At 41.9% G+C, this 17,327-nt stretch overlaps 1 protein-coding gene across 50 annotated transcripts in view; it reads left to right on the top strand.

The window, feature by feature from the left end:
• The window catches only part of ZBTB20 (zinc finger and BTB domain containing 20), an 877,267-nt gene that overhangs the window by 848,098 nt on the left and 11,842 nt on the right, over window positions 1-17,327 (top strand). For all 50 annotated transcript variants that reach the window (XM_070072152.1, XM_070072132.1, XM_070072154.1 and 47 more), the window contains one exon: window positions 10,175-11,779. In XM_070072152.1, coding sequence (XP_069928253.1) covers window positions 10,195-11,779 — 1,585 coding nt within the window. In that variant the 5' untranslated portion in view covers window positions 10,175-10,194. The remainder of the gene's footprint in view (window positions 1-10,174; window positions 11,780-17,327) is intronic.

Raw genomic sequence — 17,327 nt, 5'->3', positions numbered from 1 at the left:
ACTTAAGAATGAATGTCACATTTATACAGGATGGCAGTATGAGCAGCCTCTTGGATTAACACAGTGATTTTATTTTGGGGAAAACTGAGAAAATCAAATGAAATCAAATCTGTGATGTGAAATCAGATCATCAGAGGACAGAGCAAAATATCTTTTTCTCTATAATGTACAACTAATAAATTTTACATAGGAGTATAGAAAGAATATAAGAGGAATAAAATACCTTACTGTTGCTTAGAAAAAATATGAAGTATGCCTTCTCCTTCTCTTACATACCAGTGTCTCCCAGGGTTTGAATTCTATATGACAATATCTGTTTAGAATCTTCTTCATTTCATCATGAGTCAAAAGGAACATACATCTTAGTTTTTAAAGCGATTCCTATGCCTGGTTTTGTAACAGATTGCCCTAGGTGAGCAGATGAGTTTCAGCAACTCTCTTAAATTGGCCCACAAAAGTCTCCTTGGTGCTTCCAGCAAAATAGATTTACCTTTTCATTTGGCTTTTCCTTGTTGTTTCAGATAGAAGGCCTTCATTCTTCACCAAAGCAATCTGTCATTCCACAAGTCCATACTCTCCATAGAAAAATCTATGACTTCCTCTTGACAAGAAACACAATTATGCTTGAAAACCAGTTGTTTTAGAAGTGACTTTGGGCTGTGGAGGGGAGGGAGACCCAAGTGAAAAGAACATTTAACCATGAATGAACCTTCTTCTCCTTCTTCTCTTCTCCTTCTTCTCTTCTCCTTCTTCCTCCTTCTTCTTCTTCTTCTTCTTCTTCTTCTTCTTCTTCTTCTTCTTCTTCTTCTTCTTCTTCTTCTTCTTCTTCTTCTTCTTCTTCTTCTTCTTCAAGATTTATCATTGAAAGGCAGTTACAGAGAGGGAGAGGTGGGGGTGCTGATGGTGGTGGTCTTCTATCTGCAGGTTCACTCCCCAAATGGCCACAAGAGCTGGAGCTGGGCCAATCCAGAGCCAGGAGCAAGGCTTCTTCCCAGTCTCCCACACGAGTGCAGGAGCCCAAGGACAGGGGCCATCTACTGTTTTCAAGGCCGTAGCAGAGAGCAGGATTGGAAGTGGAACAGCCAGGACCTGATACAGTATCCATATGGGATGCCAGCACTGCCGGCAGTGGCTTTACCCACTATGCCACAGCACCAGCTTCTGAATAATTTCATAATACTACAGCAACAGAGGGCTAAAGCGGTTCTGTGGTTTGACAATTTTAATCAGAAAACTTTTTAAAAAATAATATCATGGGGTTCTTTTTTCTCACATATGGAAGTCCAGATAAAAATTTCCCCAAAGTCAAAACATATTTTTTAAAGATTTTATTTTTTATTTATTTGAAAGCCAGAGTCAAAGAGAGAAAAAGAGGGAGAGAGAAATATCTTCCATCTACTGATTTACTCCCCACGTGGCCACAACGGCCAGAGGTAGGCCAGTATGAAGCCAGGAGCCTGGAGCTTCTTCCAGGTCTCCCATATGGATGCAGTGGCCTAAGCACTTGGGCCATCTTCTGCTGCTTTCCCAGGTGAATTAGCAGGGAGCCAGATCGAAGTGGGACAGTTGGATCTCAAACCAGTGTCAATATGGGGTGCTGCGCTGCAGGAGGCAGCTGAACCCCACAAAGGAACTGCCCCCCCGCAAAGTCATAAGATTAATTTCTTACCTAACTTTAACTCATTTCTGGTTGATGACATTTTTCCAAAGGAATACTATTTCTGAAAACTGCACCAGATCTCTAAGCTCACAAACGTTGAAAATCTTTTTTTCTTGTAAAATAAGTAATTGTTGATATAAAAATCAAAGAACAGATGAGTAAGTAAGACGATGATGGTTTCCAGTAATAACTTTTTTAAATTTATATTTTAAGCAAATTAAAGGACCTAACTTATTAACCATACGTTTGAATATATAAATCCTTCTTTAAGGCCTATCCAGAGCTGAGTTCAACCTGCGTAACTTTGAATTTAAGTAGACTTTTTTGTTCATTTTTGTATCCCACCCACAGGTATAGCATCTCTGTATTTTTCTTCCCCAGATTTAGTGAACAAAGAAAAAGGTTACAATAGGGCAGCAGCTAAATTTGTAAGGGAAGAGCTTTAGAGAAAAAAAAGAAAAAAACTCCTAAAAGGTATCTCAAAAGGTTTACAATAAAAGAAGATTTAAAGGCATCAACCCCAGGTTTCATTGACTTTTCTCCTTAGTCTCAGCGAGTCTTCCCTCCTCAAGAAGCCATTTCATTTCAACTTTGGAATGAGAGTCCAGGTATCTTTCAGAATGTTGTGTGCAATTATCCATCCAATGCCTTTGTTCACCTTGTTAACACTCAGCTTTCACAAGCTGTATGATAAGAGAGTAAATTTCAGAGTTTTATTGCAATGGAACCAGATACTCAAGGTATAGACATTCATAGAGTATGCAGCTTAACAATACCCCAAACTGAAGTTTTAAATTATGTATAGAATGTATTTCATAAAGTTGATGTTCATTACCTTTTGATTAATTGCTTTGATTACACCCTCACTTCATAACTGAAGGGATTAAGTTGGTATAAAAGAATATTAAATTACCAATAAATATGTGGGGAATATATTTATATGTAACTATTAAAAAGAAATCAGATGGGAGGTAAAATAAGGAATCGACAGTAGAATGAGGGTAGGAAATTTTTACCTAGCAAAGCATACCATGAGGACCTTCATAGTTGCTAAAGCATAGCCTGAATTTTTATTCTGAGCTCCCTAATAAACAGAACCAAGAGGGGAAAATTATCAATTATGAATTATCAATTATGGATAATTATAGTGATGAATTATCAGTTTGATATTGCTGAGCACTGAAATATGGAAGAAGTTGATTGATTATATGTTTTAAATATCAAAGGTCCTTTTTGATAAGTTTCTTCCCTTGTTTTAAATTCTAACTCATCTAAGAATCCTTCCAGGTATACTCAGTGAATGTTTCACTAGTGAGTTGCTGAAATTTTAGGTGATCCCCAAACCAAATTTGTCCAAAAGTGAGTTGTAATTAGAATTTTAGACGTGTGGTCAGTCATGTCCTCATCCTTTCTTAGAGATCACAGCCTACTTAACTTGAAATTGGACAAACTGGGGCCAGCACTGTGGTGTAGGGGGTAAAGCCACCGTCTGCAGTGCCAGCATCGCATATGGTCATCAGTTCAAGTCCCGGCTATTCCTCTTCCAATCCAGCTCTCTGCTATGCCCTGGGAAAGCAGTGGAAGATGGTCCAAGTCCTTGGGTCCCTGCACTCATGTGGGAGACCTGGAAGAAGCTGTTGGCTCCTGGCTTTAGATCAGCCCAGCTCCAGCTGTTGTGTTCATTTGAGGAGTGAAACAGTGGATGGAAGACCAGACCTTTCTCTGTCTCTCTGTCTCTCTGCCTCTGCCATTCTGTAACTCTTCCTTTCAAATTAATAAGTAAATCAGAAGGAAGGAAGGAAGGAAAGGAGGGAGGGAGGGAGGGAGGCAGGGAGGGAGGGAGGGAAAGAAAGAAAAGAAAGAAAGAAATTGCACAAACCAAAAACCTGGGATAACCCAGGGAAAAAGAGTTCTAGATCCAAGTGGAAAGGCTTCCCTAGAATTATTTCTTCCTTTGGACCTGAAAATCCTTTAGTAAAATAACTATCTTCTCTGTCTTCAGATAAAATGAACACTTCTTCCTTTTTGGTAAAAAGAGAAAAAGGAAGTCAGGAATAGAGGAAAAGTCCAGATTTGGAGATAGGCCTGAGCATCATGGGGCAAATGTTTTCCTTCCATCCTTAAGCTTGGTAAAGTTGAAGGATATAATAGCTGGAAGGAAGGGAGGAAGGGAGGAATAAAGAAAAAAAGGCCTGCTACCTGTCAGAGGTACTACAGAGCTTCCAGTGGACTACAAGCACATGTTGAAATTGTATTTATTTTTTATTCAAACTATACCACATTATCTCATTTTTAACAATCAAAAAAGTTAGAAGGTATTTCCTAATTCTTGCATGGATTTGTATTAATTGTCAAAGAGGATCTACCGTGATTAAAACTTGATCCAAACCAAATCTTGCTGAATAGCGTTAGCTCCAATAGTCAATAAGTGAACCACATGGCTCTGTCATAATCCTCCAGATTGTAGCTCGTGTCAGCACCTCATTACCTATGTCTTACTCTTCCCTTTCCATCTTTTGTTGTAAATCACTCTCTTCTGAAAAGTAACCTTTATCATGTTGGCTAAGATTATTTTTATTATATAAAATAGCATCAGTTCAACAGCTGTGATGATGCATCAGATGTAATCATGTAAGTTGCATCAGTTACAGAGGCTTTGATTATGGAAAGTTTTAAGAGCAACTTAAAGACAGATATTTGAATCTCAACTCGCAAGTCTTCATCTGGGAGAACACAGACCTCTTTGAGATTCTAGTGGAAGCTCATGTCCTTATCCCAATGAATGTGTAAATATGTACATTCACGATAGCTGTAGATACCCCCTAAAATTAAGGATTTTTAAATGCTTAAAATATTCTCTAGAAATTTTCCATGAATGAATAAAAATTTAAATAATAAAACCCAGCTATAATGTTGAGATCATAAGTAGAATGGTGTTGTAAACATCTTAAACAAGTTAGTAATTTTACTCTTTGTCCAGCTAAAATAATTAACAGTGACTATAAAAGCAGTCAGGCAGTCTCTTACTTTCTTGGTAGTACTGCAAATATCCTTGAAAGTCAAATTTTCCAAAATTGAACCACTGACTTATGTTTAATAAGAAGAATTCTATTAACCAATGACTAAAATAAGATGCCGAAATCTTGTGGTTCGTGCACACTGGGCTTAAACAATCCTGAAGACAGAGGAGAACCCTCACTGGGAGATGACCCAAAACACCCATCTCACCCAAGCATGGGTAAGTGAAACTGAAGAACTGCCCTTCCCCAAAGCGGATGACTCAGGATAATGACAGGGGTCTTCTAGGTGTATGCAGCCAGTGTAAATGGAGATCTTGCTCTGCATGCCACCGTCCAGTGGCACAGATGGTTTCCCTTGTTCTCCTAGCCACCTCCCAATGATTTTGAAGGTGCCACTGAGAGACAATAGAATAGTGCAGGGTTGTTTGCTCTGGGTGGTGAAACGGTAGAGCAAGAAATTTCTAGACCACCTACCATGCAATGCAGTTAATTTTAGAGGGTATGTTCTATGATTATATCTGATGCATGTAACTGAGGTCTTGGCCCTGGCAGAGGATTTGGGAAATAATGGGAGCTGCGTTATCAAATTACATCCCTCCTTTCTCTAGAGACAACCAGGTCTTTGCTAGTGTGACCACGTTGGCAAGCGGAACCAACATGTAATAACTTAAGATTATTGTTCATCTCCGGATATGTACAAACTCGAGCTCAGCACACTAAGGGGACCAAGATGTGCTATGAAGAATATGAAGTGTGAGGCTGGGTGTGGAGGCCTGGTCACCCCTAGCCTCATTTCATGTGCTGACCCACTTACCTCATCTGAACCTAGTGCCCCAGATTGAATGCTCAAGGGGTTTTTGGCTGTACCATTTGACTTAGACTTGTTGATTGGACCAAAATTCATATTAGGTTTAATTTGAGAGCTGGTGTTTCCTCTCAAGTCACAAAGAGACTTCAAATTCCCACCCCCTTCTACAGAACCTTAGCTTTGCACTAGTCTCATTTTATATATCGTTTTGCTCTCCTGACTGGATTTCACACCTAATTAAAAGAGATTGTATTGCCTGCTGTTTCCTTTCTTGTTCATTTTCTCTTGTGAGCAGGCAGCTTTTTATTCTCATGCTAAGTCTTATCCTGGGACCCCCCGCAGCTTAAGGGAAAGGCAGAAGGAATGTTCCTGCAAAACAAGGAGCCAGGCCTTCATGCACCTATTTCGCCGGGCAGATTTTCCCCTTGGAGACACCCTGCTTTGGCCCCTTCCACACTGTTCCCTCATGGCACACAGTCCCTCAGAATACGGATCACTGTCGGTGGTACAGCTCCGCATGTTTCTAGTGAATGCATCATAGGCTGACTCCGTTTCACTCTGGGGAAAGGGAGACAGGTTATTATTTTAAATAAAGAGAGAACTATTTTTTATCACTTTTTCATTTGCTACCAATTCTGTGTTCATACAACTGTGGGATTTTATTTTGGGGTGGGGTGGGGTTAGGAAGGCATCCTCAAATGCACATAATCTATGTAAAATTGCATGGTTTTGTGAAGTTGAGAAGGTTGGGGTTGGGATTTTTTTTTTTTTTTTTTGAATAGCCCAAATGCCTATTCAGTGCCAATCTAGGAAAGAATGGAGTTAGCATTTTCACACCATTCCTTCCTATACAGTCCGTGAATAACCATCTAATCAAGATTTGTTTTCAATAGGGGACAAATCTTCTACAGTAGAGTATTTCAGATTTATTCCATTGGAATCTATACATTAATGCCCATTGGATGAAAAGGACATGTTCACAAAAGACTGGACTTTGCCTTGCTGTGGCAGAAACTTTTTCCCACTGTATTAGTGTTAAAAATAAAAGAAAGCCTGGGAAAGGAATTGCCTCAGCATTGTGTGCTAGAGGAATGAGGCGTGCTTCAATGGAGAGGCAGGGTCCCCCATTGCATCTGTACCCACATCAGCAAAAACCATTCAGCCTTTTGCAGTTGCTCACTGAGAGATGTTTAAGAATTGTGTGTATAAAAATCCCACTGGGCTGGTCAGGTCAGGTTTGTATATGTGTGCTGGTTTCAGTATGTCTCTGGGATTTTTAATGAAGTCGGTGACAACATCACAGCAGTCATCATAACTCAGACTCTCTAGCAGATAATCTGATTGTTTCTGTCAACTAAGTTTGCAATGCAGATCAGTCGGACAAGCAGTTTGGAATTTCCTCATGAAATTATGTGCATGTGTGCATGAATGTGAACAGGTGTGACAGAGTGACAGTTTATAGTGCTGACCATTTCTCATTCCTAAAGCAAGCTCCATCATCACTTTCACTGCCTGAGAATTCGCATAGTCCTAGATATTTTGGCAAATCAAATTTCATTCCTCAATGATCTGTGTTACATAGTGAAAAGAATATCAAGAGGCACAGGTTCTAATCCCAAAGTTCACAGGTTCTAATTCCACCCCTCCATTTGCTAACTAACCTTTGGGCAGGCAATTTAGACACTTTGAGAGCCTCAACTTTGTCTAAGCACAAATAAGAATAAGAAAGAAGGCCTTTCCTGAAAATGAAAACTTAAGAGATTGTTGTAAGGAATAAATAGAATGTTTCATGTGAAAGAGTTTTATGCACTGCAAAACCATGCAGTAGTGTCAGTTATTATGATAACTGTGATAGAGCGCTTCCCAGGATTATCTGGAAGAAGACAACCCTATCATATACATCCCCTCTAGTGATACAGCTATAACTCATGCTATGAGCAAATGTGTGCTAAAAGAGTGTTTTCATCTGTGCAGAAAAAAAGTCTTAATAAAGTTATTCTACTCAGAGACGGTGATTTTATTATAGATATAGCCAAGTTTAGGTGCTTATGGATTTTCTTTATTTTTAAAAAAATTTACTTATTTGAAATGCAGAGTTCCAGAAAGAGAGAGAGAGAGGGAGAGACAGAGAGAGATGAGAGAAACAGAGATCTTCCATCTACTGGTTCACTCCCCAAATGACCACAACAGCCAGAGCGGGGCTGGTCTGAATTCAGGAGCCAGGAGTTTCTTCCAGGTCTCCCACATGCGTGCAGGAGCCCTGGGACTCAGGCCATCCTCTGCTGCTTTCCCAGACACATTAGCAGGGTGCTGGATTAGAAGTGGAGCAGCCAGAACTCAAACTGGCACCCACATGGGATGACAACATGCAGGTGGCACCTTTATCCACTACACCACAGTGCTGGCCCTGACGGTTTTTCTTAAATGAGAGAGACATTTGTAATTGTGACACTGTTTAGGAAACTACATTTTATTGCCAGGACAAGTTGTTTTATTTCTTGCATTGGGCCATTTAAAAGTTATATATGTTTTTTATTTAGATGACTGAGGCAATGTTGAAGCCTCAAAGCCTAGGACACAAAAGCCATGCTAAGTCATGGAAAGGTATAGAAGCAGCTAGAGGAAGTACAGGAGAAACATTGCCATACAGCTCTACAGCAGCTCCTCAAACACCTAAAGACCAGACCTCCTAAGCATACGAGATAGCCATGTGGTCAGAGGGTGGATTCTAAATCCAGGCTGCCCGGGGTCAAATGCCAGCTCTCACACCATCTGCATCTGTAGCCTTGAGCAAGTCTCCTCATTTCCCTGGCCTCAGTTTTCTCATCTGTAAACTGAGGATAATAATATGAGGGTACTTCAAAAAGTTTGTAGATAACAGAATTAAAAGGTGAAATTATTTTAGTGCAAGAGATTGTTGAAATCCATTCATAGCTTTTTCATAATATGCATTTTTGAAATGAACTTACTGAAATGCCCTTGTACTACCTGTACCTTCTGGCTGCTATAAGGATTAAATTTAAAAAAATATGCAAACTAGATAGAACAGTGCTTGACATGTGGTGAGCTCTAAAATAATGTTTACTCTTATTACTATCATGACATATGGGCATGGGGGACTCAGGAAGAACTTGGAATGTGGTCAGCTGACCTGGTCTGGAATATTCCTTCCTGGGTAATAATCGCTGCCTTCCTCTGGCGCCATACTGTGTAATACGACACTTACAGCAGATTAACCATGATTCTTTAATCTTGAGAAAAAAAGAGACTTTGTTTCACATAATTGAAAAAGAAAGAAACTATGGCCTAATACAATTTTTGAAAAGATTTATTTATTTATTTGAAAGGCAGAGCTACAGAGAGGCAGAGGCAGAGAAAGAGAGAGAGGTCTTCCATCTGCTGTTTCACTCCCCAAATGGCCGCAACGGCCAGAGCTGAACCAATCCAAAGCCAGGAAGACAGGAACAGGGGCCCAAGGACTTGAGCCATCCTCCACTGCCTTCCCAGGCCATAGCAGAGAGCTGGATTGGAAGTAGAGCAGCTGGGACTTTAACTGGTGCCCCTATGGGATGCCGGCACTGAGGTGGGAAAATAGGAAAGCCCTAAGACTAGGCATCATTTTCCTCCTAAATCTGGGTCTAAATGTTACCAACATTATCCATTGTCTGCACAGTCTTAGGTAGAGGAATGGCAATGGGTCAGACTATCCACGGTCTCCACACAGCTTCTCCTGGGAGCTGTTGAGGACACCCCGAAGGGCACCCTTTCACTGAGGGTGATCGTATCTCCCCTCTATCCTAATCATTGGCAGCACTGCCCTTCACATTGCAAGTGCCCAGTCTGAGTGCTTGATATGCTACCCTAGCGTACCCTAGTCTCTCCAAGTCAGCACCGCCAATGCTGACCTTGCTGACAACCCTTCCTTATACCACAGAAAGCCCAGAAAGTCATCCATAGCGGGTACAGCAACCCAGGCACATGCTCAGACAGGTTGTCTGTCAGAGATGACAGGAAGAATGGGTAGAGTCAGAAAGCCTGTGCTGGTCGGTGCCCCTGCAGCTAGGGATTATTAGATTCTGCAGCCCGTTCCTCATCTGGAAGCCACAGTGGCAGCTGTTTGGTAGGCCTCTTAGATTGGGTTGAATTTTCCAAGAATTTTCACAAGGTGTAAGTTTTCAAGAACCTAATATTTAAATGGAGAAGGAAGAGTGTTATTTGTTAACTATGAATGTTGTCGCTGTCCATGAATATAATGAGGATTGTCTATTATATAGTTTCCCAAAGGTCCAGGGCTTATTAGGTCTATCTAAAATGGAGAAAGAGTGAGCCATGTCATCAAGTCTGCCATGGGCCTTTCAGTTTGTTGCTGAAGTTGTAGGAATAGCAGGAAGATGTCCCATTTGGCTTTTGGGCCGCTTTGCTTCAACTGACATCCGGGCTGAGGGTCTGGGGGAGTCTCAGCACCCAAAATAGTGGGGGCCTTGAGGCTGTAATTGAAGCAAAATGCAGAACCCTGTCGCTCTAGGCCTTCCCACCTATGGCTTGTACAGACAGCCTGTCCATCTCCCTGCAGGGGGGGGCACTTCTAGGCCCCAGGAGCTTTGTTCACCTGCCGCCTAGGCCTTAGGAGCGCAGCCAATCAGCTCTGACCCGTGCCTGTTTTGTGTCTGCCTTGCCGAACTGCAGGTGACATCAGTTGCAAGGGGATGACCGAGCGCATTCACAGCATCAACCTTCACAACTTCAGCAATTCCGTGCTCGAGACCCTCAACGAGCAGCGCAACCGTGGCCACTTCTGTGACGTGACGGTGCGCATCCACGGGAGCATGCTGCGCGCGCACCGCTGCGTGCTGGCGGCCGGCAGCCCCTTTTTCCAGGACAAGCTGCTGCTGGGTTACAGCGACATTGAGATCCCGTCGGTGGTGTCTGTACAGTCGGTGCAAAAGCTCATTGACTTCATGTACAGCGGCGTGCTGCGCGTCTCGCAGTCGGAAGCTCTGCAGATCCTCACGGCCGCCAGCATCCTGCAGATCAAAACCGTCATCGATGAGTGCACTCGCATCGTGTCGCAGAACGTGGGCGATGTGTTCCCGGGGATCCAGGACTCGGGCCAGGACACGCCTCGGGGCACGCCCGAGTCGGGCACTTCGGGCCAGAGCAGCGACACGGAGTCGGGCTACCTGCAGAGCCACCCGCAGCACAGTGTGGACAGGATCTACTCGGCGCTCTATGCCTGCTCCATGCAGAACGGCAGCGGCGAGCGCTCCTTCTACAGCGGTGCCGTGGTCAGCCACCATGAGACTGCGCTCGGCCTGCCCCGAGACCACCACATGGAAGACCCCAGCTGGATCACCCGCATCCACGAGCGCTCGCAGCAGATGGAGCGCTACCTGTCCACCACCCCCGAGACCACGCACTGCCGCAAGCAGCCCCGGCCTGTGCGCATCCAGACCCTGGTGGGCAACATCCACATCAAGCAGGAGATGGAGGATGACTATGACTACTACGGGCAGCCAAGGGTGCAGATCCTGGAGCGCAACGAATCCGAAGAGTGCACAGAAGACACCGACCAGGCCGAGGGCACCGAAAGCGAGCCCAAAGGCGAAAGCTTCGACTCGGGCGTCAGCTCCTCCATTGGCACCGAACCCGACTCCGTAGAGCAGCAGTTTGGGCCCGGAGTCACACGGGATGGCCAGGCTGAGCCGGCCCAACCCGAGCAGGCCACCGAAGCCCCAGCCGAGGGCGGCCCACAGCAGAACCAGCTAGAAACTGGGGCCTCCTCTCCGGAGAGAAGCAACGAGGTGGAGATGGACAACACAGTCATCACAGTCAGTAACAGCTCGGACAAGAGCGTCCTGCAACAGCCTGCGGTCAACACATCCATTGGGCAGCCATTGCCAAGCACCCAGCTCTACTTACGCCAGACAGAAACCCTCACCAGCAACCTGAGGATGCCTCTGACCTTGACCAGCAACACACAGGTCATTGGCACAGCTGGCAACACCTACCTGCCGGCCCTCTTCACGACCCAGCCTGCGGGCAGCGGCCCCAAGCCTTTCCTCTTCAGCCTGCCACAGCCTCTGGCAGGCCAGCAGACCCAGTTTGTGACAGTGTCCCAGCCCGGCCTGTCTACCTTTACTGCACAGCTGCCAGCGCCACAGCCCCTGGCCTCTTCGGCCGGCCACAGCACAGCCAGCGGGCAAGGCGAAAAAAAGCCTTATGAGTGCACTCTCTGCAACAAGACTTTCACCGCCAAACAGAACTACGTCAAGCACATGTTTGTACACACAGGTGAGTGCAGGCGCTGCTGTAGGCCTGGCTGCAGGGTGCAAGGGCACGTGGAGAGGGAAGGGCAGGACCGGCAGGTGGAAGGGAAGGTTTGGAGCATTCGTTCAGGTGTTTAAAGAGACCCCTCCCCCAAAGCCATGAATGTAATTATGATTCTAGAAGCCACAGCTGCACCCCCTTTATAGCAAAGATGTACCTTCCTCTGACAGACATAAATGACATGAACCTTTATGGAGAAGGGGTACAGAAGAAAAGACTCAGGGCATCTGACAAAGCCAGAGGCAAGTAGTTCAAGGGTTGCATAATGCTCTTCAGCTGTTTTGCCTGGGTTTGGACACAGGCTTGGCCTCTACCAAACCTTGTCACCCTGAAAGAATTGCTTAACTCTTCTATACTTCAGTTCCCTTACATATCACATAAGCTCGCTAGCTGTCATTAGCATTATTGGGATGATTGGGAGGAAGGAACTTTAAGTTTATTCCATTTGGCTTCTTAGGGTAGAATTGGACCAATGACTAGATCTAAGAAAATTCTTTCAACTAAATAAATGAAAAAGGTTCTTAACAATCACAGCTACTCCTGTGTGGGACAGACTGCCTCTAAAGGGTGCAAGTCCCTGCAATGATAAGTAACTCAAGGAGAGAATATGTGGTCATTTTGCAGGGAGCTTAGAGAGGGACATTGGTCAACGTGGGCCTGGACTCTAGGATTCCAGAGCTAAGCTCTCCTGACTTTCCCATGATGCTTTTTCCCAGTTCCATAATGAGAACTCCATATGTAAGTCTCCAAATAAGTGACTGCACACATAATTATGATTTCACATAAATTCTTTTGTACCAGAAAATACCTATCACACTTGTGATCATCATATTTGAAATTCTTAGGAGAGTTGCACTTCCTGACAAACCTCTTGTTTCAGAATACTCCCATTAAATGACATGTAATTCTCCAGGGAAAAGTCACTCACTGAAATTCTGGTACATGAAAGCAAATGAATTGCTCAAAACAACCTTGTATCTCAGTAGACCTTGTATCAGCTAGTAGGAACCTAAGAGATGGAACATAAAACAGAAAGTTTAACTTGGGATCTGGAAGAGAAGGAAGGCAACAGATATAGAAAGTAGACACCCAGCATGGAAGTGAACAACTGAAATAGAACCTTACTGAAGATGAGCTTTGCCTTCTTTGCAGTTCAGCTAAAGTCAGCGTATTGTGTAAATCAATGTGTGTGCCTTTATACAAATCAATTGCTCTTAAAGATTATAGTTTTCAAATACCTTCAAATAAAGATAGTGACTCACTACTGAATTTAGGAAGAAAATTAGGTAGTAGCAAATTACTACGTTTACTTGGGGTAAATGTGAATACACTAATGATATGAGACCAATCGAAGGAAATTTTATATAGTGTAGGGTTATCGTCATTAGCACATGAATTCATCAAATAGTAATGTTTGTGCTTGTGTGGCAACTTATGGTTTATAAAGTGCTGTCACAGTTTATATCCTTTCCTCCTCCAAAAACTATCTTATAAGCCATCAGATTAAAGAGTAGAAGTGAAAAAGAGATTATCTGTGAAGCATCTCCTTTTCCAAAGTTGACTTCCAGTGGACCTACTGGATATAAAATTCACACTCTATTGGACTGCACATGAGATAAGGCTTAAATTTGCAACATGAAATTTGAAATGCACCGCCTAAAATTATCTCTGTGATGCATAAATACATTTATCCAGTGGATTCACCAGAGGATTCTGTGGTTACCCCAAATACCTAGATTTTTCCATGTGAAAAGCAGCAATAAGTTTGTGTATCTGGACTTCATAGATGCAAAAGCTACAATAAAAGATAATTTTTTAATTAACAACTCATTTTATAAATAAGAATTGATGTATAGTGTGCAGACCTCAAGTAAATTATGATGATTTTTGCATTGTATAATATGGCTACATCTGGAAAGAATTAATATTGCATATATATGTATCAATCAAGTATCTCACTCAAAATAAACTGTTCCTTTACACTCCAGAACTCTTTGGCAGGAACAGTTTGAAAAGGCCATCTGTCTTTCAAGACTTTGGTATAACTGAAAGAGTACCTCACCTAATGATGTTTAAGAACAATTGGTCTAGATTTTCAAAAGGCAAGATGGCTTGAACATGTAGAAGTAATTCAGGATCTAAACAAAGTTCTCTCCAATTTCTTGGGAAAACATAAAAAAAGTGGGGTCTCACTTCTCCCCCAGGAACTCTGAAAGTGATAAAAGTCCAAAACAAGAAGTCCAGATGTTGACTTGAGAAGATTGTAGAACATGCTAGGGAAGACGTGGAAGAGTCAGGATGGACTTGGTATTCTTACCCATTATCTAACCAAAAAGAATCCCACCAAGAAAGGTTGCTTAACATAACTTTAAGGAAAGAGAATAATAATTTTCCTGCTTTTTTGGTAGCTGTAAATATATGAAGCATATTGAGAGCTCAACGTAAAAGTCAAAGTATTACTTAATTTAAAAAAACCAACAATCATTATTACTTTAGCCCCTTTAGGGAGACATTAAGTTTTGCTTTTTTGTTTTTTTGATTTTTTTTTTATTTTATTTGTTTTGGTTTTCGGTTTTTTTTTTGGGTTTCTTTTTTCATTTTACTTTTTTGTTTGTTTGTTTTTGGTCTGTCTCTCATCTCTGAATAATACACTTTGGACATATTTCCCTCCTCTACAGAATTCAAATGCTAAAAGCAATGTGATACTCCTTGGATTTCTCCTGAACTTTTTTCATAATAAGAGTTTTTTCTTTTCATTCCTTAGGGATTTTTATAGGAATAAAGAGAATCCCTCTTCTCATCAATCCCTGTCCATTGCCAAACAAACCATGATAGGACTTCACCACCTCTAGAAGTGTCTCATGTGCACTTACTGAAGCTCCATGAAAGTTGCAGGAAAAGAAACCGAGAGTTGGGGACATGTTTTAAAGCAAGAGAATTAGAGAGAAAAAAATAACACAAGCCATTTTGTCTTGGAACAATGCAGGGCTCCTCCGTACTCCCCCACCCCCAAAAAAAGAAAATATAAAAGTTAAAATAGCGGCAGCGCTGTGGCCCACTTGGTTAATCCTCCACCTGTGGCACCCGCATTCCATATGGGTGCCGGTTCTAGTCCTGGTTGCTCCTCTTCCAGTCCAGCTCTCTGCTGTGGCCCGGGAGGGCAGTGGAGGATGGCCCAAGTGCTTGGGCCCTGCACCCGCATGGGAGACCAGGAGGAAGCACCTGGCTCCTGGCTTCGGATTGGTGCAGCGCCGGCCACAGCAGCCATCTAGGGAGTGAACCAACGGAAGGAAGACCTTTCTCTCTGTCTCTCTCACTGTCTGTAACTCCACCTGTCAAATTAAAAAAAAAAAAAAAAAAGTCAAAATAAACGAAAGGAAGTAAAAGGAAAGACATAGGAGATAAGAAAGATACACCATGATGTCAACATGGATATGGAAGGCAAGCAAAAGGGAAAGATTGAAAGATGAGCCTGGAGAGCAGAGTGATCCCTGTGTGGGAAATAGGCAAATTCTCGCCTGTGTATGCTCAACCCCTGTTCACCAGGGTCTGTGTATCAGAACCTCATGGCATCCAGAAATCTGTGGTATAACAAACTCTAATTCCTGCTACACTTAAGGATCACTCCCTGACAGGGCTGAGCCTGGAAAATTAGGGGGAGGATAGCATCTGGTTGTTTTTATTACGTAATAATCATTCTCTAAAATTACATTAATAAGAAGCAGTGTGTTTTGAAAAAGTAAATCAGAGTTATGGATATAAACTGTGTTGTATGGCAGATGAATTACATTTCAGAAGCTAATCTGTTGAATATGAACAGTGAGCTGAGTCTCCCAAACTTCACAGGTACTATGGCAAAAGTATTACTAGCATTTAGCACCGTGGGCTTCTGTTATCATTATGTGGGCATTGATATACCTTCCCATTGGGATTAAGCTCTGAGAGTAGAAACATACACACACAGACACATGTATGCATACATAGACACACACCTAATAGACATACATATGCATAAGCATATTCAGTGTACCCAACATAGTACCTTTTGCATAATAAGCAGTCAATAAATACTTGATCAGTGAATGAGTCAAATCCTTCTCTAGTAATGTCTACCCACTTGCAAAAGGATGCATAGTCTATTTCCATGGGTTTGCTCATTTATTTTATGAAGCAGATCTTTTATGGTGTTTATTTTTTATAGACTTTGCATATTTATGTTCTAAGTACTTTATCTACAAATCTGATCATATTTCAGATACAATATCCTGTTTGTGCTTACCTTGCTCCATGTAACAAATAGCACACATATTACCAGAATAGGCAGAATGGCATCTAGACCATTTATTTACCTTCAGACATAGGGTTGACAGATTTAGCAAAATATACAAGACAACTAGTTAAACTTGATTTCAGATAAACAACAAGTGTATTTTTAGTGTAAGTATGTCTCATGCAATATTTATCATATAAAAATTACTCATTGTTTATCTGAAAGTCTAACTTAACTTGATGTCATATATTTTGTCAACCCTATCCAGTTGGAGCTTTCTTGTATGACCCTATCTTAAGACATTTTGCTTTTAAAATATATAGATAAATATAGGCTATCATGTGTAGTTGTTTAGCAAATGTTTGTTGAGTAAGTAAATGAATGTTCAAAAATGTGAGCATGCCTTCCAGGAGAACTTAATTCAAGACACTTATGCATAAATGCATTATTTTCTCTACAAGACTTTTAGATGTCTTTTTTATCTCTCTTTTTTTAAAAATATGCTAGAGAATGTATGAGGGTACCTCAAAAAGTTCATGGAAATGGAACTAAAAGATGACCTTATTTTTATTGCAAAAAAGATTCTGGAATCCATGTATAGTTTATTCATAACACACATTCTCCATGAACTTTTTGAATATGCTTTATATTGTATATTGTATATTCACAGTTGTGCTTTTTTCACCAATAAAAGATGGATACTTTGGCCTTTTTCTGAATCATATTATACAAACAGCCACCCCATTGGGACTGTTTTTAGCTATCGGTATCATCTGTAAACATAAGAATTTTGCTTGATACTTTGAGAAACTCAGCTACTTCAGCCATGATTTCAAGATAAATAGATAAAGTAATAATAAAAGCATAACAGTGTTGACCAAGGGATAATGGTAGTAACACTAAGACAATTACCTAGTAATCTTCCTGTGGAGCTTGGACTATCCATTATGTCAAGCCAGTGGAGAGCAAAAGAATGACAATAAGATTTAGAATAAGAAAGCCTTGGTTTTACCACTTTTTCCTTAAATATTTATTTATTATTTATTTATTTGAAAGGCAGGAGAGGAGAGAGAGAGATCTTCCATCCTCTGGTTCACTCCCCCCAAAATGCCCACAATGGCCAAGGTTGGATCAGGCTGAAGCCAGGAGCCAGGAACTCCATGAGGTTCTCCTTCATGGATGGCAGGAATACAGGCAGTTGAGCCATCATCCTTAGCCTCCCAGGCACGTTAACAGGGAGCT

The sequence above is a fragment of the Oryctolagus cuniculus genome, chromosome 4, assembly GCF_964237555.1.
Source record: "Oryctolagus cuniculus chromosome 4, mOryCun1.1, whole genome shotgun sequence".
Lineage (NCBI taxonomy): Eukaryota > Metazoa > Chordata > Mammalia > Lagomorpha > Leporidae > Oryctolagus > Oryctolagus cuniculus.
This window is presented reverse-complemented; position numbering and strand designations above follow the sequence as displayed.